Below are 23,437 nucleotides of genomic sequence, written 5' to 3' on the forward strand. Positions count from 1 at the left end.
ATCTCAATGTGCGGATACTTGGATTAATTCAAATCAAACCAGTGGCTAACACAAATTATTAAAGAAATTGTTATACAACTGAAAATACTCTCATTATTTCACAGTTTACGATCTGTATTCATACACACGGTTTAGTAAAAGGAAGTTTAACCGATAATTAATCTAAGTTAACCGGACCTCTCTAGTAACTCTTACGGTAAATAAATGAATTACTAATACTCATTGATTTTGGAAATATAATACTAAATTGATTTGGAAATCCAAACAAATATATTATCTAGCTTCTTTTCATCATTATCTACAACACAGAAGCCACAAGACAGAACAGCAGTTAAAAACTCAAAAGCAGACGTGAAGATACATATCATCATCAAGTTCGTTCGTGTTGTGAATTTCTAGGTTTCGTTTCTTTTGATTTGTTTTTTTTTAATGGGTGACTTGATGGAGAAGGCAAGGAGCAGTCTAGCGCTTGTTGATCTAAGCAAACACAACTTTCACCGAACCCTAGATTCTCTCCAGGAAAGCGCTCATTCTCTTCTTCTCCTTTCCGTTCAATGGAAAGAGATCGAAGGGCACTTCGATTCCACGAAAGGCCTTCTCGAAGATCGAGCCAAAGAGCTACAAGCACGCGAGGAATCACTCAATGGCCGAGCCATGGAACTTGAGGACAAGGAGAAGGAGCTTTCTTCGGTTCATGACTCGTTCAAAGCCAAAGTGGATGAGTTTGAGAAGATGGAGGTGAGGTTTCACTCGGAGTGCAAGGAAGCTTTGGAGACAAGGAAGGCAGAGTTTGAAGGGTTTACAAAGAGAATCGAGTCCATGGAGAAGGAACTAGAGCAGCAGAGAGATCTCAGACATGAGTTTGAGCCACTTGTTTCAATGTTGGGTAAAGACAAAGGCTGCTCAAGTGTTGCAACGTCTGTGGATGATTTGGTTAAGAGAAATCAAGCCTTGGCGAGAATGATTCCGTGTTTGGACCCGGCAAAGCTTGTTTTGGATGCTATACAAGCGTCTCTTAAAGATTTTAATGATAGTGTTGTTCTTAAAAGTTGCACCGTTTTGTTGGAGAAACTGATGGAGATGAATCTACCTATCACATGGGAGGTGAACCAAGAAGCGACTCAAATTGGTATTAACTGGATAAGTATGGCAAAAGCTAACACAAACAATGACTCTTTGGTGTTATGTTGCTTGTTGTTTCTGGCTGCTTATGGTTTGGCCTCTGTGACTACTCGTGAAGTGCTGTTAACCCTTTTAGAGCGGTTCCTTCTGTATGATCAAGCGCCGAGACTGTTTCGGCTTCTGGAGTTAGAACATAGTGTTTATGGTAATGCTTACTTGACTTTTGACTACTTTTTTAGTTGTTTCCCAAAAAGCTGAAACGTTTTTGTGAATAGGTGTGGTTGAAACTCTAAAGAACAAGGAAGAGTACTTAGCAGTACTGAGATTCATATGTGAGTTCAGGTTATACAAGCTTTGTCCAAGAGGGAGACCAGGAGCCCTTTTGCATGCGTACTTGATTTCATCAGAAAGAGCTGCTAGAGTTCCTTTTGGAACTGTAAACTTAATGGAGGCGCAGGTAAAGCTAAACTCTCTCTCTCTCTCTCTCTCTCTCTCTCTCTCTCTCTCTCTCTCTCTCTCTCTCTCTATGGCTTATGATGTGTAAGTTGATTAAGCTTTGTTGACTTGTTGTAGAAAGCGAGGAAGGAGAAGATAAAAGCTGATGCAACCATGGCACTTGAGTGCATCCAAGAGAGGAAAGCTGAGCATATGTTCCCTCCTAAGATTCTTAATAAGCTGAGTCTACTAAAGAACGGTGAATCAGCAGCCAAGAGAGCAATGGAACCAGTTCATAAAAGTTCTGAGAATCAGGACACAACCAAACGACAAAGATTAACCGAACCAACCACTCCTACACAGAACTCAACAGGTATGTTGTTGATTCATCTATCAACCTTACTTTTAATACACTCGCTTTAATCAGAACACATGTGTATGTTTCTTCAGGTGAGAAGATTGATGAATCAGGAGTTAATCATCAGCCAGATGGCAAAGAAACACATCCACCAAGCACTGAAGCTAAGCCAAACAATCTCTGTGGCTCCATCAACGCAGACATGTTAAGGGAGGTACTAGAAAAGAAACCTCTAGAGAGTGATCTCTCCAATGCTTTCAGATGCACATCAAATCCAGCAAAGCTAGTTCTAGACACATCCATGTCTCTATGTCCTACAAACCTTGAAGGGAGCAGCTACCAATTCAAGCTGCTGATTACTTCAGATAGCTGCAACTTATTGTTGGACCAGCTGAAGAAGCTCCCTGTTCAAATAGGACATCCAGTAAAAGGGGATGCAAAGAAACTTGCTGTTTACTGGAGAGAAATGATTACAAAGAGTAAGAGTGATGAGTTAGAAGTAGTTTGTTTCCTAAAGTTTCTAGGTATCTATGGGATAGTGTCAGAGTTCAAGACCACTGACCTTCTAAATCTACTGGACAACTCTTATTGGCACACTGCATGTCCTGATCTTTGCCAGTTTCTTGGTTTAGACAATGCCATTACAGGTGATTCTCTCTTCTCTTTACTCTCCCACAATTGTGAAAAATAGTACTCCTTCCGTTCTATTAAGATAAATGTTTTAAAAAAAGAAATTATTTCACAAAGATATATGTTTTATGTTTTCTAGAAGAAATTGTGGACTTAAAAATTTATTGAAGTACTATTAGTTAAAAATTATTGAAAACTGATAATTGTAAAAAAAATGATGCATTTATTTTTAAAGAACAGGAGGTAGTATTAAACATGCATGAACTTTGTGAACAGGTTTCATTCAAGACCTCATAAAGACTGGGCATCGCCTCAAGGCAGTTAACTACATATACTCCTTTGGTATGTTACATAAGTTCCATCCTGTTTCTGCTATTATAAACGATTCATTGAGGATTACAAAGGAGTCTGCAGAGAAGGCGTTTAGAGACGCAGAGAATGAACCTGCATCACAGGTAAAAGATTCATGTCCTTTCTTTGTTTTTTCTCAACTTAAAAGAGAGTTATGTTGTAACGCAGAGTAGACTTTACAGGTTGCTGCAATAGACAGGCAGATCAGGTCCCTAAGAGCCGGCATTAAATGCATAACGTGTCACAAACTTGAGTCAGAGTTCCAGCTCGACGACCTGGAGGAGAGGATCAAGTCGCTTTTGAAGCTTAGAAGAAACGTGTCTGATACGGCAGAACCACCAAGTTTAGGAGAGGTTGGTTCTGTCAGCAGCAACAACACACGTTTGGAACATTCAACGACGGCGGCTGTTTCCTCCTCTGCTAGCAAACCGGGTTCGAGAGGACAAAAGCGAAGTCAGAGCTCAGTACATGTTGCTTCTCACACAAGCAATCACTTTCCTGAACATGGCTCTTCCCTGAATCAAAGACTGACTTGGCCGGTGGATCATTACGGCAGAGGTTTCAACTCTGACTACAATCATAACCAGTGGACACAACCGGAGGGACCCCCTCAGTATCAGTATCACCAATATTATCAACAGTATGATCCTTATCACAGGAATCATTTCTAAGTGTATTATAGCTTTGTGGGTGCTTTCTTTTTGTTGTTTGCAGCAGATTTTTCTTATCAGACATTTTATGTACTAATCACTGCATCAGATTTTTTCTAATCAGACATTTTATGTTGTAATCATTGCTTCAGATCTTTCTAGTTGACATGGTAATGTAACATTGATGTTGCGTAGATACCAAATGGTCATAAAGTAACATTCTGATGTTCAAGTCAGTAAGCTCATGCTAGATCAGTGAATCAATGGTTAGAAACTCCAAGACGTTCATAGATTAATCTGTGATCTGAGAACATCTGCATACTAATCACTCAATATTCTCACATTACTAATTACTCAATAGTCTCACAAAAAAAAAAGAGTCAAAAATATGGAAGAAAAAGAGAGTTGGAAAACTTCACAATTTTTTTTTCAAATGATAGGCTCCTTATCATTTATTTGTTATAACTGATTTACACCACTGCATTTTAGTTTCATAATTAAATTATTTTAAAATATTAAAACTCAATTGAAAAAATCACCAATAATAATACTTTTATGAAATATTGTTAGCATTACTTATTTTAAGAGTAACATGTACTAATTTTTCACATCTTAAACTCACAGATCACTGCAAGCAAATTTTTTTGCTCTTAGTGTAAGTTCTCATCCAATTTTTTTGCTCTTAGATTTTTCATACATATTAATAAAACATATTAAATATTAACTATTAATGTATTGTTATTGTAATATTTTTCATAATTTTAACCAATAAAATTTTAATAAACATAATATTTTTTGAAGTTTACAGTTTACTATTAAATAAAGCATTGCAAATATAAAAAATGTATTATTTTGAAACATTTTTTTAAAACATGGATCTTTTCGGAATGGATGGAGTATAAAAGATCTTACACCCAAAGAAAAAAAACAAAGTAAATTTAGGAGTAAAAAGGTAAAAATTGATTTATTTCCATCTAAGAAAATGAAAAAAAGAGAGAGAGAGCGACGACCTTTAAAACTTCTCCATCTCAAGTTCCCTCTCTCTCTCTCTCTCTGGTTATCTCGATTTGTCCTCTTCACTGGAAATTTAGGTTCTTTTAATCTTCTCCGGAGCAATCCGCCTTTCGAGTTTCAAGCCTTTAGGTATGTTTAACTTATGGGTTTCTTGTTTCCCCTCGTATTAGGGTTTATCTTTGCCTATCACTGGAAAATAGCAAATTCTCGTTTCACAGTTGTTGTTGTGATGCAAAAAGGTTTTAGCTTTCAATCTGGTTCTTCTTAGAGAACGAAACCCTCTGCTCTGCTTAGATTCTATTTGATGATATCTGCTCTCATCTGCTTTGAAGAAAGAAAAAAATCAAAACTTTATTTTAAGATCTCAGCATTGCAATTAAACCAGACATGACTTATGCTTTCTTCTTCTTACTTGCTGAGTTTCTGTTTGCAGGTCCAGAGGCTTGTTTAGCTTATGAAGGATGAAAAATTCTCAGTTCTTGTCTCTTATCTGGTAAGCTGAGTTCTGTCTTCACAGTCTCTATTTTTTTTGTAATGGCAGATCAGGAATTGACATTGCAATGGTTTTGTTTGTTTGTTTGTTTGCAGAATGCTATAAAGTTCCCTTGAGTTTGATCTGGTCTCTGAGATATTTAGCTTATAATGGACTGTAACAAGGAAGAGGCCTCCAGGGCAAAGGCCTTGGCAGAGAATATGATGCTGAGAGGTGACTTCCCCAAGGCTCAGAAGCTTGTGATGAAGGCTCAGAGGCTCTTCTCAGGTCTTGACAGCTTGCCCCAAATGTTAGCCGTGTGTGATGTACATTGCTCCGCCGACCAGAAAATCAACGGTCTTGAGAACTGGTACGGTATTCTTCAAGTTAAGCATTTTTCCGACGATGCTGCGATCAAGAAGCAGTACAGGAAGCTCGCCTTGCTTCTCCATCCTGACAAAAACAAGTTTGCTGGCGCTGAGGCTGCTTTCAAGCTGGTTGGGGAAGCTAACAGGTTGCTTGCTGACAAGGAGAAACGGAGTCAGTATGATATCAAGCGCAGGATCAATTCACAGGTTGCTAGCAGACAGTGGAATGCAAACTCTGGAGCTGCAAAGAGTGGTGGTGACAGTACAGTTAAGAAGGAAACGTTTTGGACGTGTTGTGATTGTGGCTATAAGTATAATTACTTGGGACAGTATGTGAACTCCAAAATGTATTGTTCCCGTTGTCAAAGGTCATTCATGGCCTACGACGTTGGGTTTAATGGAGTGCCGCCTAAACCCAGCACTAGTCAGAAAGAAGTTCAACATCAGGGACCTTGTGGCACTCCTGTGAGTAGAAACGTGGAGTCTACTTGTGTTCAACCAGGAAGTGTAGCAGCTGAAGTTGATAAGAAAGAATCTGCCAAAGAGAAATTCAACGAGAAGAGTGGAGGAGGTGAGAAAAATGCTGAAGTAAGAAAACCCAAAATGGAGGATGGATCGATGAAGAATGATAAACCCAAGGAAGGTGAGGAGAAGGTGGACAATGTAGCTGATCTACCCAAAGCTGATGGTTTGAAGCCACAACCTGAGGTTACAGAACCAGAAAAGGTTGCATCAAGATCTGTCCCTGATGAATCAGTTTCAAGGACTAGTCAGGCAGCCTCAGTGAACAAGGGCAAAAGAAAGAGGAGAGAGATTGGTGAGGAGACGACTGAGGTTAGAACAGATTCAAAGGATAATAGTAGGAGGACATCTCCAAGGAAAAGGCAGCAGGTTTCTAGCGGAGAGAAGGGAAGAAGTGATGGTGCTTTAAGCCCTCACACCAACAGGTCAAGCTCAAAAGTTGGATTAAAATCTGAGCGAACTACCAAAAAACAAAAGTTAGGTGTTGGATCATCCAAACGTCTTGCTTCTGGTGGTTCTTCCGCCCCTTCATGTGTTGTTAATGGAAAGGCTAATAAAAGGGTGGATTCTGGATATCAAGAAAGCTTGTCAACGGAAGACAATAACCACAAGCCTGTTACGCATGATTCACCTGATCCAGACTTTCATAATTTTGAACTGGCAACAAGCTCTTTTGCTGTCAACCAGGTGTGGTCTCTGTATGATCCGACTGATGGTATGCCTAGGTCTTATGCTCGTATTACAAAAGTGACTGAAGCTGAGTTCAAGGTGTGTATTACGTGGCTTGACCCCTTAGAAGATGATAGTGATAACTCTGTTCCCATTGCTTGTGGAGTTTTCCAAGATAGGGAGCCACAGGAAGTAGACGACCGTTTGATATTCTCTTGTCAGATGCTTCATGTACCTGGTGACAGCAACACCGTTATTTATCCAAGAGCAGGAGAAGTTTGGGCAGTTTTCAGAGGCTGGGATAGCAGTTGGAATGGTAGCTCAGGTATTCATAAAGGAATTTATGAATATGACTTTGTTGAAGTTCTGTGTGATTTTAATGATGTGGATGGCGTTGAAGTGGCTTACTTGGGAAAAGTGGAAGGGTTTGTTTCCCTGTTTCGCCGAAATGTGAAGTATGGATTTCTCCAACTTCAGATTCCGCCAAACGAGATGCTAAGGTTTTCTCACAAAGTCCCCTCATTCAAATTGACTGGAAGGGAGAGAGAAGGTGTTCCTCCTGGGTGCTTCGAATTAGACACTGCTGCTTTACCAAAAGACATGTTCGAGGTTGTAAAGCCTAAAGTTGAAGTGCATGCAAAGAAACATCAAAAACTCAATGGCAATCACAGTTCGTCCTCCAAAGCATCTGAAGGAACATGCTTGAATCATGAAATGAACTCAGTGAAGAAGTCCAAGAAGAGTGTCAAAGCAGTGGATGGCTTGAAACTGCGACAATCCCCTCGTGTTCTGAGTGAAACAAACAACCAAGCAACTTCAAGCCCAAGCCAAGAGAAAGATGAGAAGAAGAGTGCTAACGATGATGTGTCCAGCGGACAGCCAGATGTGTTTTGTTTCTCAGATGAGACGATGACTACACCGAAGAAACCTGCAAAGGTCGTCACTGCAGCTGATTCCTCAAGAATCAGGAGAACACACACATCCACAGGGAACTCAAAGAAGCGTGGGAGAAATGGTGAGTCATTGTCTCAGTCCAGAGGTAGTGGTTTGTTGAATGGTACTGAAAAATCCTCAGTTTCAGAGACTCATGGGCCATCCAGTTGCACAACCAGGCTAGCAAACGCTTATAACTTTGAGAACCAGAGATCCAAGGACAAGTTTCAGATTGGTCAGATATGGGCTATTTACAGCAATGATGACAAAGGGATGATGCCAAGAAAGTACGCTCAGGTTAAAAGAATCGACACAAGTCCTGAATTCAAGCTACACGTAGCACCTCTAGAGCTGTGTCGTCCTCCAAATCTCATGACACATCCTCTGTGCTGTGGCACTTTTAAGTTGAAAACAGGTACAGCAGATGTTCTTGTACCTAGCAGCTTCTCACATCTGATTAAAGCTGTGAAGAAAGGTATAAACAGATACGAAGTGTATCCAGGAAAGGGTGAGATATGGGCTTTGTACAAGAACTGGAACACTACAGATTGTGCCGAGACTGAAGAAGAAGAACTTGAGATTGTGGAAGTAGTTGAAACCAACGAGCAGAGCGTACAAGTGGTGCTATTGACTGCTAAAGTGTGTAACAAGCTTCTCTACGGAAGGTGTGTGGAGACAGTGGCTGGGTTTGTAGACATTCCAAAGACGGAAGGGAAAAGATTCTCGCATCAGGTTCCAGCGTTCAGACGTGAGAGAAGTGGAGACTACGAATGGTGGGAGCTTGACTCTAAAGCACTAATTGGTCTTTAACTCAAAAGAAGCTTAAGTCTCTTTCTTTTTGTTAATCTTGTCTAGTTTAGAATGTGATGGTAGAATGTGATGCTAAACTAAAACATGAAGAAAAGACTGAATATATTATAATAAGAGAGAAAGAAATATATTTTCCGGATTCCAAAAATATAGCAACGGTTTAGATACTTGTTAACATCGATTCAATTTTGGATTCGACTTTTTCTGTTTGATTTTGATTCTCGATTTATATGCATATGCCTACTAATCATACTCTAAAGATCACAGATTAAACTCTGGACCCCTTGGAATATTATAATCATGGATTCACTCTAGCATGATGCTAAATTAAAAACCTGAAGAACATACTGAATTATATAATATAATCACGAGAGAAAAATGTTTGATCAAATTGAATAAATCAAGTGAGATTTAATAATTGAGAAAGAGATCAAGATAGGTAACTGAAACAAATAATCAATCAATCATAAATTGGAAACTAAATAATTTATGGTTGGATACTATGGATTTTGACACCGTTGGCTACAATACTATGATCAAGGCAATACTAGAAGCATGTCAAACAGATTGAGAAGGGAGTATTGTTGTATGAGAGAATGATAAGAAGCTATGTGGAAGATGATTGTCAAAGATCTGTATAAATCTGTAGGTAACCAACAATAGTTTCAATAAACCTTTTTTTCTCGAAGTTGAGTAGATGTATAAAAGGTTTTGAACTGGGACCTATCTCAACTACATACAGACTAAAGCTATTCAGATTTATGATATGGTTTCAGGAAAGCTTGTCTTGAAGATAATGGGAAAACAATCTCTGAGATGTTCCGGAAGTTTCCTTTATCATACATATTCCGCTTGGCAACGATGGACTCAGCTTTGGCCTCAGATCTTCTCCAAAGTCCCCTCCATTTGCTCATTGCTGGACGTTCCAGCTCGGTGTTGCTCATGCCTGCCTTGAGAGCAGCAGCACTTGCCTTTGCTTCGCTTATCTTCTTCTGCAAACTTGTGTACTCTCTCCATTTGAATTTCTATCATCAAACAAACGAAAACCGCTGATGAAGAGATCACAGAGTGGTGACTATGTGCTAAAGATATGATAATTTTCTATTTACCTCATTAGTTGTTGTGTTGGTTAAGCAAAGATTGAGGTGATAGGCGAAAAAGCCAGCAAGGAGAAGAGAAATAAGGGCGAAAAACACCAATAAAAGTATTTGGGTGTTGTATGTACCAACTAGCCACTGTTTCGAATACAAACCACATGAGCCATTAGATTACTCTGTAAGTAGGCAACAAAAGAGACAAAGATTAAGTTGTTACTTACCTGTAAAACACGTGGAGCTAAGCTGCGGAAAGAGTTCTTTATCCCGTAATAGGCTGTAAAGAGAGAGAGAATCCATATTCAGCAGCTTCAGATATCAAAAGCTTTAAGATACTAGTTGAGGACAAGGGTCTGGTATGATACTTACTGGTTAAAATATGTACAATGCGAAGTTCTTTTACTCGCCCAGCAAGAATAAACCCAATGGCTACAGCACCGTAGAGACAAAGAAGGAAGTGCCTACAAAACACTAAATAACCATTTATATAAACTATTACCAAGTAGTATCCAATAAAGGCTGGTTTTAAGTATTAGAACGAGACCTTACCATAAGAGAAAGGCCATGAAATATTTGGTATTCTTTTCGCCGATACAGTTATTCTGTAACATGAAGCTTGGTATCAATCACACTATCAACAAGTAGAGTTAAAGATAAATTCATTTTAAAGCTTTGGGGCTGTTGTACAAACCATCCACCCACAATGATGATCAAACCGCGCCACACAACGGTTGCAGATGCTGCAGTGCTTGGATCTAGCTGGTCTGAATGAGAAAACAAACAGTCAAGAAGAGACAACATAACTCGAAGCAAGGGAGCCTACAGGGTTTTGAATGTACTCACTTTGGAATTTTACACGTTGGACATTCTTTCTCCGAGTAAATGATATCATCGTAAGGGTAAGCAGAAACGTACTGCGAAACATTCTTAGCGTTCACAGTCCCTGGATCACAAAAGCTTGTCAACAGGAAAAGCAAGACGCCAATCATAACAGCCCCAAAGCTCATATACCTACAAAGAAATAAATTTTGAATGAGTCTATGGTGTTATCATACAACGTTTTAAAGAAGATAACAAAGAGAAACCATGACTTACTTGTGAACTTCGCCGATGTAGTATCCAGGTATATAGACAAAGGAAGATTTCACAGTTATAAAGTATGTTGATCCAAGAATCACGAGGTATATGATCTGCAACATGTGGAACAACATTTTAAGACACAGTAACAATAACCAATAATGATCCTCAACATGCCCTTCACAGTTAGACTAGTTCAGAGCTAGGAACTCAAATCAAAATCAAATCTTTCACCAATGAATTAGCTACTTGGATTATTAATGTGCTCACTAACAAACCAAATCAAAGCAAGAAGATCTGAAGTACACTAACTTGCAGTAAAGGATTAGGCCGGTCACAGCAGAAACCCTCAACCGACAGAACCGCGTCCGTACCCTTGGAACCGAACACAAACTCAACAAACCTCCTACATCAAAACAACAACAACAACAACACGATCACCAATCCCTATTCACAACACAAAACACAGAGTTGCAGTGAAAAGGAGAAGTACAGTAAGTAATCCCAAGCGCCGAAAGTGAGGAAGTAGTGAATCCATCCAATGGGAGTGCCTTTGAAAATAGGCGAATGGCCACAGAGGAAGGAGACAACCACCGTTAACGTCACCATCCCGTGACACACCAAAACCCATTGTACCTCCATCGAATTCGAGAAAACACGAAATCTCCGATGTGGGTTTTGATCTATTTGTCGATTCGAATCAGAAAGTTGAAATCTTTTTATCCTTTTCTCTTAGAGAAAATTTCTCCAATAATCTAGGGATTTGAGTTTTGGGGATAAAGGTTAATTTTTTATTTTGTAGAGAACATTATTGCAACACTTTTTTATGTCTTAATAAAATGTTGTCTGAACCTTTATTAATGTGTATTAAAAAAAACAAAAAAATTCTTTCTTTACATTATGTTTTCTAGATATCAGAAGGGTCAATAGAATCTTCGATGACTTGGACACAAGAGCCAACAGATTCTCCCTTGGACATAGCCTCAGCAAGCTTGGATCGAGCCACCTCATGGCGACGTAGAAGCAGTATAGTGTTGAGTACTGACCACCTCACTTGTGAGTCTGCTTTCTTCTGTGTGAACCCCAAACTCTTCACCAAACCATCTAGCTGTTTCCATCAAATACCATTTTAGCATGTAAACTTCAATGATCAGAAGAGTTGGGTAGGGAGAAAAAATGGGACCTTGCTAATGTCATCAAGACCACCTTCAGCATAACCATAGAGGAGATACTCATTTGCTACACCGGCAAGTGCAATGCATGAGAATCTGTTCAGCATCTGGTTACAAACTCGTTTTGTTAGAGCGCTGTGGAGTTCAGAAAAGTGCATAACTAAGCAAAAGAAAAAAAAACATACTGTGGCTGAGACTTTGCCAGCATTAACCTATGTGTTTCAGGTTTGAGAAACAAAGTATTAAAAGCTTTGGATTTTTGAATGAGAATGAGAAAGAGAAAGAGAGAGGTTGTGTGTGTACTTCTTCAAGGAACTCAAAGTCTACAAAGGCTGAGCCAGCTTGAATGTTGAGAGAACCTTCTTTCTGTAATGCTTCAAGACTTGAGAGCGTGTATCCGCGTGGGAGGATACCGACTAAGTAGGCCACCAAGAAATGACCTGCTTCATGCTGCCATTATAGAAGATTCTCAGTTCAATGAAAAGTGATTGATAAGTGGAGTGAAAATGTAGGTCTTAACTTGAACAACTCTGTTATGGTATCTTTGGCTGAACGTATGACCAATTGTATCAAGAACCAGACTCCCAATTCCACCATTAAACGAGACCTATAGATAAGAGGCTTGCAAAATCATTAATGGTCTATGGAGAGACAAAGTGTGTGTGAGTTTTGAGTTGAGTTACCAAATCCAAAGTCCACAGGAACAAAAGACCAAGAGAGATGTAGAACAGCTGTTGAGAGCTCAAGTCTAAGGCTCTCCATGCAACTACCCCTCCTGAGACACCAGCTATCTGAAGGTTTCTTTCAATGGAACCAAGTGTTGCATCTGTTGGGGAGAGTAGTGAAGCTGCGTTGATGCCATTCAGTTTCAGCTCATCCAATGTGTAGAGTCTCTGAGGCACCTAGAAGCTTAAGAAACTAAATGATGCATTCCAAAGGGACCAAGAGCCATAGAAGGGGGAATCACATTGATATTACATAGTATATATACCTGCCTTGCTGCTCCAAAACAACGAAGCCCACCAGCTTTTCCTTGGAGATCTTTGACAAGTGACAAAGCAGCTCTCTCGTTTCCACTAGACAACTCTGAATCCACTTGCTCCAACGCTTGTCTTCTTCTTGACAACGCTGTTTCAGATGAACCAACAACTATGCATCTGTAACAACCCCTAGGGAAGACTATATACTTTTGCGGGTGTGAACATTGAGCTAGTCCCACACTATGAAACAACATAACCATTCAGCAACAAATCTGTAAAGCTAATACTGATTCAGATGAAGTATTCATCAAATGGGACTCAATGTTAGGGACTTTTTTTTTTTTGGGGTTATTAGCAGCGGCGAATATGAACCATTGGTTCTGGATAAAACAACTTTCGTTGAGTATCATATCAACCATTGGTTACTGGAACTATTCGGGTGTTCGTAAAGTTTTCAGTTAATTCGTTAATAACTGAAATGCTTGCCCTCCTTTCAGTACACATAAACTAATGACATTCACCAATATATACACTAGTAATTGCTCCAAAAAAAAAATACACTAGTAATCATGTAGGATCACACTGCAAACGTATGTAAACACAAAGATATAATTTTATTAAATTAATAAAATAAACTAAAAATCTTCACTGTTCAGTGATTACATATTGCAACATTGCATTATCGATATGATATTCGATGGATTAATAATCTAAAAAAATATAAAATCATTTAAAATAAAACAATAGTTATGCATCACCATCAGAATAGCGCGTAACTTGTTGTAGACGGTTGCCTCGACGCCGAATACATGTCCTAATTCCACAATACAAGAGAACGATCAAGCTGCCTATACCAAACGTTATACCAAACGCCATGGCACCATATATGCAATTGTTCATATTGTTTCTTCACAAAACAAAAACTTGTTCTTTCTGACTTTATTTTTCTAAGTTCAAGATAGAACTAAGCTTGTCTATATATATGGCTAACCTTATTAGAAATAGGAAAAAAAAATAGACATGAAAAATGAATACGTTCTAAAAATTTCAACAAGTGAAATTTTCTAAATCTCTTGAAAGTGTTTGGCAAAAATTTTAAATTATGCATGTGTCATTAAGGAAACAGAAAAAACTGGAAATTTTACCCTAATCAGCCATTCACAAACGTTTGATGAAATATTTTTAACTGATTTGGTCGAATACGTCGTTTAAAAAAAAATAACTAGGAAAATTTGGAAATATAACATTTTAATTCTCAATTAAAAGTAAAGTATTTGTGTGTAGATGTTTGTAAACTAGTATGCAGTGGATACATACATAAAGTAAACTAGTTTACAAACATATACCATCTAACAAATCTTAAAGAAGAATTGTTTAGAAGAGCTTTGTCTACTCTTGTCTTATAGATCTTCATGAATCAATACACAAATCTTTAACAAGCAAGCAAGAAGACTAAAGAAAAAGGAAATGAACCAGCATAAACATGAATTAATTAGGATGATTATTGAATGTGATGATCCAAGTCTCAATTCAAATAAATGCTGTCCAAGACGGCGTAACCAGCAGCAACACCACCTTCATCTGATGACGACACCTTTGTGCGCATCAGATAACCACTGTGCTCGTTTATTATAACTCTCTCCTTGTTCCTACACAGTTTCCATTTGCTCAAAAGATTATGCCATAGATTCAAGTAGCGATTAAAATATAAAGCAATGCCTAAGTCTTTCTTCTTTCTAATATGTACCTGAGGTAAGCCCCATAGACTCCAAGTTCTGATATAGCTTGATCTTTATGGTAAACACCGTCTCGCAGCAAGAACACGTTTGACACTTTTGGGAATATCCTCTGCATTAAGATATACGCAGCGTTTTCTTCCTCTCCTTCTCTCTGCAACCTCAGAAGATTCTCCCTCACATCATCCCCATATATGTTGTTACCTCCCCCTTCTCTCTGAGGCTTCATAACAAACAACTCAGGTTTCTCAATAGCTTTCTTGATGATTTCTGGATCGTCCAAGCTCCAAAGCCCAGCAAAGCATTTCCTCAGCTTAGCAATGTCATCTTTGTTGTCCATAAACCTCTCGAGAACACCTGGTTTTGCGAGTTCTTGCTGGATTTTCTTGGTGCCAGCTAAGTGATAAGCTATAGAAGGACATTTAACAGCTGAGGACTGCTCTATAAGCAACCTAGCATTCCACTCCTTCAAAAAAAATCACAATATCAATTCAGAACTTCCTTAACAAAAAGGTCAAGCAACAAGATGAGAGAGAGAAGATAGTTCACTTACTGATTCAGACGGATAATCTCTGGGAGTATAGCCTGATCTATAGTAAACCACAGAGACAGCTTGGCCGGCACTGCCAACAACAAAAAGACTATGTAAACATAGTTTTCTCAAGAATCAATGCTTTTGAAAACAGACAAACTACTTACACAGTAAGGGTTCCATCCTCATGTACACGTCCTTCGGTTTCAACTTCTGCTAAACTCTTCCTGATGGTTACTATATTATGCGTGTTTTGAAGTTAAGGAAGAACTAACAACACAGTTTTTGACGGTAAGTATTAAAAAGTCTTAAGTTGATTAAAAAGAGGATATTTTTCTCTTAAGACACTGCTTAGCCAATGTTGATCGTACATGTTGCGTTCATCCGGCTGCACAACGACCATAACTACAGCTCTGAAGCAAAGAAAAATTCAATCTTTTAAACATAAAAACCATTGGAAACTAGTTAGTTGGTTGTTGGTTCTTTGGTTAAGGGTCTAACCTTGGGTTATTGTACTCCAACCAAGCTTTAGCCATTGCGTCAGCGAACTGACTCGTGGATCCATTTCTAGGTACACGTTTAGAGTCTAGCCCAAGATGATCCCCATGAGATCTAAGCAATGACCTGCAAACAAAGGTAAGAAGTAAAAAAATGTAACCTTTTACCTAACTTGATGCAATCAGAAGATGTGGACATACTGGTGTAGCTCGGTAACAAGACGACCAAAGCCTGGAAAGGAACACGAGATAGTGTTCATCTCTATCTGAAGAAGTGACTTAGTTTCCTCGTCAAGCATATAATCAGACCGGTGTAAACCCAAACGAATCTCCTCTCTCTTGTTGCTCTCTAGCATCTTGGAGTGTATCTCAAGAAGTCTAGATGTAAAGACATCAGCTTTTCTCGTTCTACACCAACATAAAGAGAAATCAATCAAGATTCAAAAAGGCATGGTCTTGTACTTTTAAATGCAAATGCTAAAACCTGGAGAGACTATCTTGTATGAACTTGCCATCCAAGCTGATACGATCAACCAACTCGTTGAAGATGGGAGCAACTTCGCAAGCTTGGTTCCAGTAACTTTCAGGGAATGGAGTCGGTAGCAATGCAATGGGGGCGTGCATCATCCCAACCCCTGGAACTGTTCCTGATCTCTGTAAATCAAAACACAATGATCAGTCAATCAGGTACAAACGAGATTCAAAGATTTTGACTTTTGCCTCAAACGTTGAACCCAACATCAAAAGACAGGAACTTTACCTGATGAGTTTTGTCACCGACAACAAGGCCGTGAAGGGAAGACCAAACGAGAGCATCGTAGACCAGTTTCTGAACAAACCCATCGTCGAACTTTTCGAAATCGAGAATGGGTTTCGGCGATTCCATCGTTAGTGAGCTCAGACACCTTAAAGGTGGAGGCTTTCTCAGATTTAAATGGAAAATGAAGCTTTGTGGATTGAGTTTAAGGGAAGAAGACAAAGTAGTAGTAGTGGCAATGAAAGTGGAAGAGGAGGAATAAGACAGGGAAGAGCAGCCACCGACCATTTGCAACCGTAAGCTTTTTGGAAGATGAGATCACATCTCCGTCAAACTAAGCTCACTTATGACTTTTTCCTCTTTTTCTATTATTCCTCGAGGAATAATATATTCTTTTTAATAATATCAATTTGAGAACAAAATCTTTGACTAATTGGTTTTAATTTTTTTATAAAGTATTTCCTTCATTTTAAAAATGGTCCATATTTTTAAAAAGTTTCAAAATGTATATATACATTTTTATTAGCTGGTGAGACATTGTGAATTTTGAAAATATTAATTGTGTTTATTAAATTTTAATTGAATAAAAGTTATAAAATAGTTAATCATAAAAGATAATTTATTTTTCTTACTACGTATGAAAATTTTAATTATACATTTTTGAAACGAATTGAATATTTTATAAGATTATTTTTATGTGTATTAAAAATATTTTATATAGTGTTGGTATAATAAATGAAAATGTTGACCCAAAAAAATAATATAATAAAATTTGTCACATTTAGATGCATTTTCAACACTGTCCATTTATTTAAAAATAAATAATAATCTCACGGAAAATTCTGTTCTCCAACCACATCTACTAAAGAACCATTGTTTGGGCAACATTTAAAACATCTTCTTTTTTTCATGAAGTGGTTAGGTAGGTAAGACTGGTCAGTAGTTAGTTGAAATTTGTCTTCTTTTTTTTTTTTTTTGTCATCTATTATATTAAAAAACGGTTAACCACATCAACGTTCTTCTACAAAGATCATAACCCCGACTTTAAAACCTACTCATAATACAATAGAGCAGAGAAGCTAAACAAACAGCCAAAGCTTCATACTACAAGCCAACAACAAAAAATTCCCAAACGCGTGTACCAAAAAATAGCCACCAAAAGCCTGACCCATGTCAGCTAATCACAGGGAGAAACTTCCTCATTCTCAAAGAGCTGTCTCAGCCAAGAAGGGCCACCAGTTGCCACATACGATTGGATGAAACCACCTCTTGCTGCACTCTGAGCTATGAGGAAAGCCCCTCTGTTAGTTGATCTTTCTTCTTTCACTATCCTCCACCATTCCATTCTTCTCAGTCTTCTCTCAATCTCCATATATTGAGCTCTGAAGCTTGGCCATGCCTTTGGCCTTAAAATTACTTTCGTCAAAGTGTCATCATCGATTGCAATCATGACCCTGTTAAGACGATGAAAACAGAGACTGTCAAGGGTCCATAGTAGACCTTGAAATTTAGCTTCATCCAGGGAATCAATGTTGGAAAAAACTCGGCGACTATGTAACAACACTTTGCCCTTCTCGTTTCTCACCACCCAAGCTCCTCCACTTTTTGAATTTTGCTTGTTGAAATCAACCCCAATGTTGCACTTTAACCATCCTGCACAGGGCCTTTCCCAACGCTTCTGCACCATCTCTCTGCTCTTTCTCTCCTCCTCTTCTTTCTCTTTCTCCAGCTTCTGTGCCATGCACCAAAATTCCGCTTCCTCTGAGATTTTACTCACCACATCATGTGCCACAAAAGCTTTTCCTTCAAAGATGATCCCATTTCTAGTTTTCCATAAATACCACACTATCCAAGGGATCATATTCCTTGTTTCCTCAGCCACATTCTTGTTGGATAACAGACTCATAACATAATGCAAGTTGGAGAAGTGAGAGACCTTATCGAAACCGTTGATAGGTGATGGCACATTTGCTAAGGCCCAAATCTGTCTAGCGATGGAGCATTCAAACAAGATATGGTTAATAGATTCACCATTGAAACCACAGGCTTGACAACACGGATCCAATCTGACGCCCTTCATTACCAGCAACTCACCAGCCGGAATTGCATTGCTCAAAGCCTTCCAGAAGAAAGTTTTAATCTTTGGAGCCGTTTTGATCTTCCACACCGCTCCCTTAAGATCATTTAGGGAAGGTCTTGCCTCAGCCTCTCTAACTAGTTCGCTTTTCCTCAGCCTATTAATGAACCAATACCCCGATTTCACCGAGTAACTGCCATTCTTGTTATGAACCCATACCCAGAAGTCATCTTGATTGGCCACAATCTTCATCTTGATGATTCTGTTAACATCCTCCTCAAAAAATAACTCTCTGAGGGTCTCCAACTTCCAGCAATTGTTATTAGCATCGATGAGATCACTAACCTTGAGCATTAGATCAACAAAAATATTCTTCATTAGAGGCCTTCCTCTCACTTCACCTTCTATCCATTCATCCACCCACACCGACATGGATTTTCCATTCCCCAATTGTTTTCTAATGCCTTGTTGTAGCAGTTCCTTGCCAAACTGGATGCTTCGCCAACCGTAGGATGGCCGCGGTCCGTTGCCAGCAGAGAGAAAATCTCCATTCTCAAAGTATCTGCTCTTGAAAAGTCTAGCAAAAAGAGATTCTGGATGGTTTAGGATTCTCCAAGCTTGCTTGGCAAGCAAGGATTGATTGAACAACTGAATATCTTTGAAGCCAAGACCCCCCTGTTCTTTAGCCATAGACATTTTCGTCCAACTGAGCCAATGTATCTTCCTTTTGTGCTCCAGAGAATTCCACCAGAAGTCAGCCATAGCTTTAGTTAAATTTTCACACGACTTCTTGGTTAGTTTGAAGCAGGACATCGCATAGACCGGCATTGCCATGGCCACTGCCTTGATAAGAACCTCCTTCCCTCCCTGCGACAATAGCTTGACAAAATAGCAAGAGAGTCTGTCCTTGAGCCTGTCGTAGATGTAAGCAAGCATCTCAGTTTTTGATCTACTGAAGCATTCCGGCAAGCCCAAATAAGACCCCGTCCCTCCTTCTTTCACTATCCCCGTGAGGTCTTTAAGCAATTGCTTCGATATCTCATCAATCTTGGCTCCAAAAGTGATAGCAGATTTGTCAAGGTTGACTTTCTGTCCTGTGGCTTTCTCATAGACTTGAAGGATCTTCATCAACTCGAAAACTTGGCTAAGCGAGGCCTTACACAACATCAGGCTGTCATCAGCAAACAACATGTGGTGGATCATTGGACCTTCCTCCGAAAATTGGATACCTTGTAGTTTTCCTTGTCTCACCGCTTGTTCCATCATGTGGATAAGGAGAAACAAGAAAGGAGAGAGAGGGTCCCCTTGTCTTAATCCCCTCTCAGGTTGAATGCATCCAAACGGTTGATCATTAATCAAGGTGGAGTATGTTACCGTGGTGACACAGAACATAACTCTCTCAATCCAAACCCCATCAAAGCCCAACGCATTAAGGAGCGCTCTCAGGTAACTCCACTCGACTCTGTCATAGGCTTTTGACATGTCGGATTTGATGGCAATGAACTCTTTGGCCACTTTGTCATTCGTCTTCAGGGCATGAATCATCTCATGAGCTATTAGGATGTTATCAGATATGAGCCTTTCCTCGACAAAAGCTGACTGCGTGGGAGAGACAATATCAGGTAAAAAAGGCTTCAATCTGCTGACCATAATCTTCGAAATAATCTTGTACAAGACTGAACACAAGCTTATTGGTCTTAGGTCTGTCATCAATGTTGGAGCCGGGGTTTTTGGGAGGAGGCAGAGATGAGTATAGTTCCAGTCAGTAGGAAAAACTCCAGATAGGAAGAATAGTTGCACTTCTTTAGTAACCTGTACCCCCACCGTGTCCCAATATTTCTGGAAGAACAGGCCCGTCATCCCGTCAGGACCAGGAGCACTACCAGGTTTGATAGCGAAGACTGCTTCTCTGACTTCCTCATTCGTGACCTCTCTTGTTAGAAATTCATTCATCCCTACTGATACCCGAGGAGAGAAACCATCAAAGAGTTCACTGAAATCTGTCTCGTTCGAGGACCTGAACAGATTCTTGAAATAATTATTGGCCACTTCTGCCTTGGCCGCTTCAGAGAACTGCTCTTGCCCATTCTCATCCATCAGTTTGATGATCCTGTTCTTTGCTCTAGTAGTCTTTACCGACTCATGGTAGTACTTCGTGTTGAGATCACCTTTGACAGCCCATCGATCTTTACTTTTCTGCTTCCAATACAGTTCTTCCTCTTTGTAAGCTTTGATCAGCTCCTCTTTCAAATAATTGACTCTCCTGCCCAAAGGGAAGCTTGAAGACTGTTCAACCTCTAAAGCCACTTGAATCTGTTTGATCTTATCTCTCGAGTTTAGGTTTTCCTTTTTTTTCCATTTGCTCAGTGCCTTCCTGCATCTTTTCAGTTTGTCGGAAACCTTTGCCTCAAAGAGAGGGTGGTTTGTAAGCCAGGCTTTCTTGATCTCATCTTTGACCCCTGGATTGTTAAGGAACCTTCTATCAAATCTGAAACTACCTCTAAAAGGCTCAGATGAAGAGATAAGCCTCACAAGAACAGGTCTGTGGTCTGACCCTCGCTTATCCAAAAACGCTTGATTAGAGGCTGGGAAGAGTTGCATCCATTTCTTGTTGCCAAAACACCTATCCAATCTCGATCTTATCCATGAATCTCCACGCTTGCCTCCCCAAGTCAGGTTGTCTCCACTGCTCTGAAGTTCCACCATTTCTCCGATATCCAGCATGTCATTAAAATCTTGAAAAGAAGCTTCACCTCTGCGCGGACCACCAATTTTCTCTCCATTGTTTCTTATCTCATTGAAATCCCCCATCATACACCATGGCTCCTTTCTATGTGCCCCGATCCTAGATAACCTTTCCCACACCTTTGCTCTGTTACCTTGGATTGGTTCACCGTAGATACACGACACAAAGAAGGAGTCTTTGCCAAACTTCACACTGAAATCTACAAGATTCTTGTCTACAAACTTAAACCCGATATTTACAGAATTCTTCCACATCAAGGCTAGACCTCCGCTGTACCCAATAGGATTGACAGTCATGATCCTATCGTAGCCTAGCCAAGTTTGCACGTCCACCAAATCATCACGATTATGCTTCGTCTCCATCAAAAATAAAATATCCGGGAAATATTCTTGACGTATCTCCCGAAGTCTTGGAATCACCAGGTCCTTTGCACGGCCTAGTCCCTGGCAGTTCCAACTCAGCATAGTCATTTAGATATTGGACGGTCCCTCACTTGGGACCACCAATGGTTTCTTAAACCTTGCAGAGCTTTTAGATGGCTCGACATCATCATGTGCTTTCCTCTTGCCGTCAGAGATCATTCCTTCTCCCACCTGATCGATACCCTCAGACGCAGCTTTCGCTACCCTTTTCCCTGCTGCTTTCCTCGTATAGGTTCCTGGTCTTTTACGCTGTTTAGGTTTCTTTAGCAGAGTCCCGGAAGTGCTAGTATCAGAGATACCTACACTATAACCCGTTGAACCCTCCACAAGAAAACCGGACTGAGCATAGACTTCATACTCCTTAGGGGCCGCAGCAGGAGAAACAACCTTTCCAGACTGAAGGATCTTGGAACCCGCCGCAATAGCGCTTGCCATAAGCTTTTCTTGTCTTGGTTGAGGCTCCGCTTGAGCGCTGAAGTCATAAACTGCACCTTTTCCTTTATCAAGAGATGAGGACAGTATCGGAGGTGATTCCAACCGCAGAAAGAGTTTCTGCCCTAAAGGATCATTCTCCATGTCCTTCAGGGATTTCTTGATTCTTTCTACTCTCGCCATCTTTTCTGGCCCCTCAGCAACTTGCAGATATTGTCTCATGCCATCCATAACCTCCTTTGCAATCTTTGGCCGGCCTGAAACAGGGTCGGAACCGAGATGTTTGATAGAGAGGACTCCAAAGAGCGGGTCAGATTCCTCAAGAAAGTTCAGCACTTCAGTATTCTTGCTTTCCGCCGAAGAGCAGGACACTCCCACCATAGTCTCCTTATTCACTTTACGCCAAGGGCACATTGATTGCTCATGCGTTAATCTTTGACAAGTATAACATCTCTTTTGGATACGCTCATAATCATACAGAATGTTGACAACCTCCCGTCCAGGTAAAGTAAGTTTTTTTGATCTTCTCAGAGGCTTTGAGACGTCAAAACGTACCAGTACTCTCACATAATCTTTGACCTGTGCCTTCTCCGGGTCGAAAGGAACCTCAACCACATGGCCAGCAAACTCCCCCATTGCCTCAATGGTTTCAGGGGTATAGTGGTTCACCGGAATGTTTCTCATTTGGACCCACACCATAATAAATTTGAGATAGTCTTCAGGTGGTTTCTCCATCCAACGATCCAAAACAATCGACCAGTTATCAAACGTGTGGACTCCTCTGTTCAGAATATCAATTAAGTCATGCTCATGCTTAAAGATAAACTGAAATCTCTTTTTTGACAGAGCTACTCCTCTCACTCTATTATAGAGCTGCCATTTCCTTGGCATCTCGAGAATAAGGTCCCCCATCTTTTGACAATGAGGGTTTAACAGACGACCGATAAGACTCATAGAGTTTCTCTCCGTAGCGTAGAATTCTGGCCTGTCAGGAAGCACAAACGGTTCATCCTCCTCCTCAATCGACAGATGCTTCAGCGCCTTGTCGAGGATTTCAGACATCTTCTTCTTCGAACTTATAACCTTCGCAAACCCCACACCACTAAACTTCCACTTCTTTCAAACTAAAAAAACAAACTTCCCCAACTTAGGCCTCTTGAGATCTTTAGCCACGCAATAACTTTTTAGACGCAAGAGGAAACGATCTTTGAAAAGGATGAGCAAACACAATCTTATCTTGAAGATCTGAAGATAAAATCGTACTAGAGACAGTAAAGTGGTTAACTTTCTTTAGAGGAAACGTGTTTTTAGTACAAAGGCCCCACAAATCTAAGAAGATTTTTAGAAGTTGGAGAATAAAGCCCAAAAGAGGGAGCCAGCTAACGTACGCCTAGAGAGAAAAAAACCGTGAACTTGTTGAAATTTGTCTTCTTATCTATAGGATTCTTAGCTGTATACAAATTGAACTTGGGGATATACATTAAGCAATGATGCAAGGAAAAAAAAAAGTGCATGGGGACACTTTGGATAAAAGAAAATCTGTCTTTTTGTTTTCCTCCACATCACAACACAACACAACTC

General features: G+C 39.8%; 6 protein-coding genes across 10 annotated transcripts; 2 read left to right on the forward strand and 4 right to left on the reverse strand.

The window, feature by feature from the left end:
* The first annotated feature begins 168 nt into the window (after positions 1-168).
* Positions 169-6,273, forward strand: LOC103837328 (FRIGIDA-like protein 5). Of its 2 annotated transcripts, XM_033280701.1 has the most exons (8): positions 169-1,327; positions 1,398-1,579; positions 1,696-1,937; positions 1,985-2,562; positions 2,822-3,000; positions 3,079-4,689; positions 4,994-5,053; positions 5,149-6,273. In XM_033280701.1, the coding sequence occupies exons 1-6, from the start codon at positions 430-432 to the stop codon at positions 3,565-3,567; spliced, it is 2,568 nt and encodes an 855-aa protein (XP_033136592.1). In that variant the 5' UTR covers positions 169-429; the 3' UTR covers positions 3,568-4,689; positions 4,994-5,053; positions 5,149-6,273. The 2 variants fall into 2 exon arrangements, with proteins under 2 accessions (XP_033136592.1, XP_033136591.1); XM_033280700.1 differs by lacking the exons at positions 4,994-5,053; positions 5,149-6,273 and having other exon boundaries at positions 1,696-1,930; positions 2,008-2,562; positions 2,822-3,304.
* Positions 5,150-8,482, forward strand: LOC103837329. Its single transcript, XM_033280703.1, has one exon. It carries the CDS (start codon positions 5,203-5,205, stop codon positions 8,332-8,334), a length of 3,132 nt encoding a protein of 1,043 aa, XP_033136594.1. The 5' UTR covers positions 5,150-5,202; the 3' UTR covers positions 8,335-8,482.
* Positions 8,483-8,948: 466 nt separating this feature from the next.
* LOC103837331 (probable protein S-acyltransferase 17) lies at positions 8,949-11,244 on the reverse strand. Its single transcript, XM_009113692.3, has 10 exons — positions 10,999-11,244; positions 10,818-10,911; positions 10,524-10,618; positions 10,272-10,439; positions 10,120-10,192; positions 9,978-10,030; positions 9,798-9,889; positions 9,653-9,705; positions 9,444-9,569; positions 8,949-9,359 (listed from the first exon to the last, which is right to left on the reverse strand). The coding sequence occupies exons 1-10, from the start codon at positions 11,145-11,147 to the stop codon at positions 9,084-9,086; spliced, it is 1,179 nt and encodes a 392-aa protein (XP_009111940.1). The 5' UTR covers positions 11,148-11,244; the 3' UTR covers positions 8,949-9,083.
* Positions 11,245-11,313: 69 nt separating this feature from the next.
* Positions 11,314-13,090, reverse strand: LOC103837330. 3 transcript variants are annotated; one of them, XM_009113690.3, is made up of 7 exons: positions 12,669-13,079; positions 12,361-12,579; positions 12,198-12,284; positions 11,981-12,127; positions 11,863-11,889; positions 11,689-11,784; positions 11,314-11,613 (listed from the first exon to the last, which is right to left on the reverse strand). In XM_009113690.3, exons 1-7 carry the CDS (start codon positions 12,915-12,917, stop codon positions 11,413-11,415), a joined length of 1,026 nt encoding a protein of 341 aa, XP_009111938.1. In that variant the 5' UTR covers positions 12,918-13,079; the 3' UTR covers positions 11,314-11,412. The 3 variants fall into 3 exon arrangements, with proteins under 3 accessions (XP_009111938.1, XP_033136595.1, XP_009111939.1); XM_033280704.1 differs by having other exon boundaries at positions 11,689-11,889; positions 12,669-13,090; XM_009113691.3 differs by lacking the exon at positions 11,863-11,889 and having other exon boundaries at positions 12,669-13,086.
* Positions 13,091-13,888: 798 nt separating this feature from the next.
* On the reverse strand, positions 13,889-16,542 carry LOC103837332 (glutathione synthetase, chloroplastic). Of its 2 annotated transcripts, none has more exons than XM_009113693.2 (9): positions 16,183-16,542; positions 15,907-16,076; positions 15,624-15,830; positions 15,427-15,549; positions 15,258-15,338; positions 15,093-15,173; positions 14,947-15,016; positions 14,405-14,859; positions 13,889-14,324 (listed from the first exon to the last, which is right to left on the reverse strand). In XM_009113693.2, the coding sequence occupies exons 1-9, from the start codon at positions 16,465-16,467 to the stop codon at positions 14,183-14,185; spliced, it is 1,614 nt and encodes a 537-aa protein (XP_009111941.1). In that variant the 5' UTR covers positions 16,468-16,542; the 3' UTR covers positions 13,889-14,182. The 2 variants fall into 2 exon arrangements, with proteins under 2 accessions (XP_009111941.1, XP_009111942.1); XM_009113694.2 differs by having other exon boundaries at positions 13,889-14,306; positions 16,183-16,517.
* A 4,930-nt stretch (positions 16,543-21,472) lies between these two features.
* On the reverse strand, positions 21,473-22,918 carry LOC103837344. Its single transcript, XM_009113704.1, has one exon. It carries the CDS (start codon positions 22,916-22,918, stop codon positions 21,473-21,475), a length of 1,446 nt encoding a protein of 481 aa, XP_009111952.1.
* Between the last annotated feature and the right edge of the window lie 519 nt (positions 22,919-23,437).

The sequence above is a fragment of the Brassica rapa genome, chromosome A09 (genome assembly GCF_000309985.2).
Source record: "Brassica rapa cultivar Chiifu-401-42 chromosome A09, CAAS_Brap_v3.01, whole genome shotgun sequence".
NCBI lineage: Eukaryota > Viridiplantae > Streptophyta > Magnoliopsida > Brassicales > Brassicaceae > Brassica > Brassica rapa.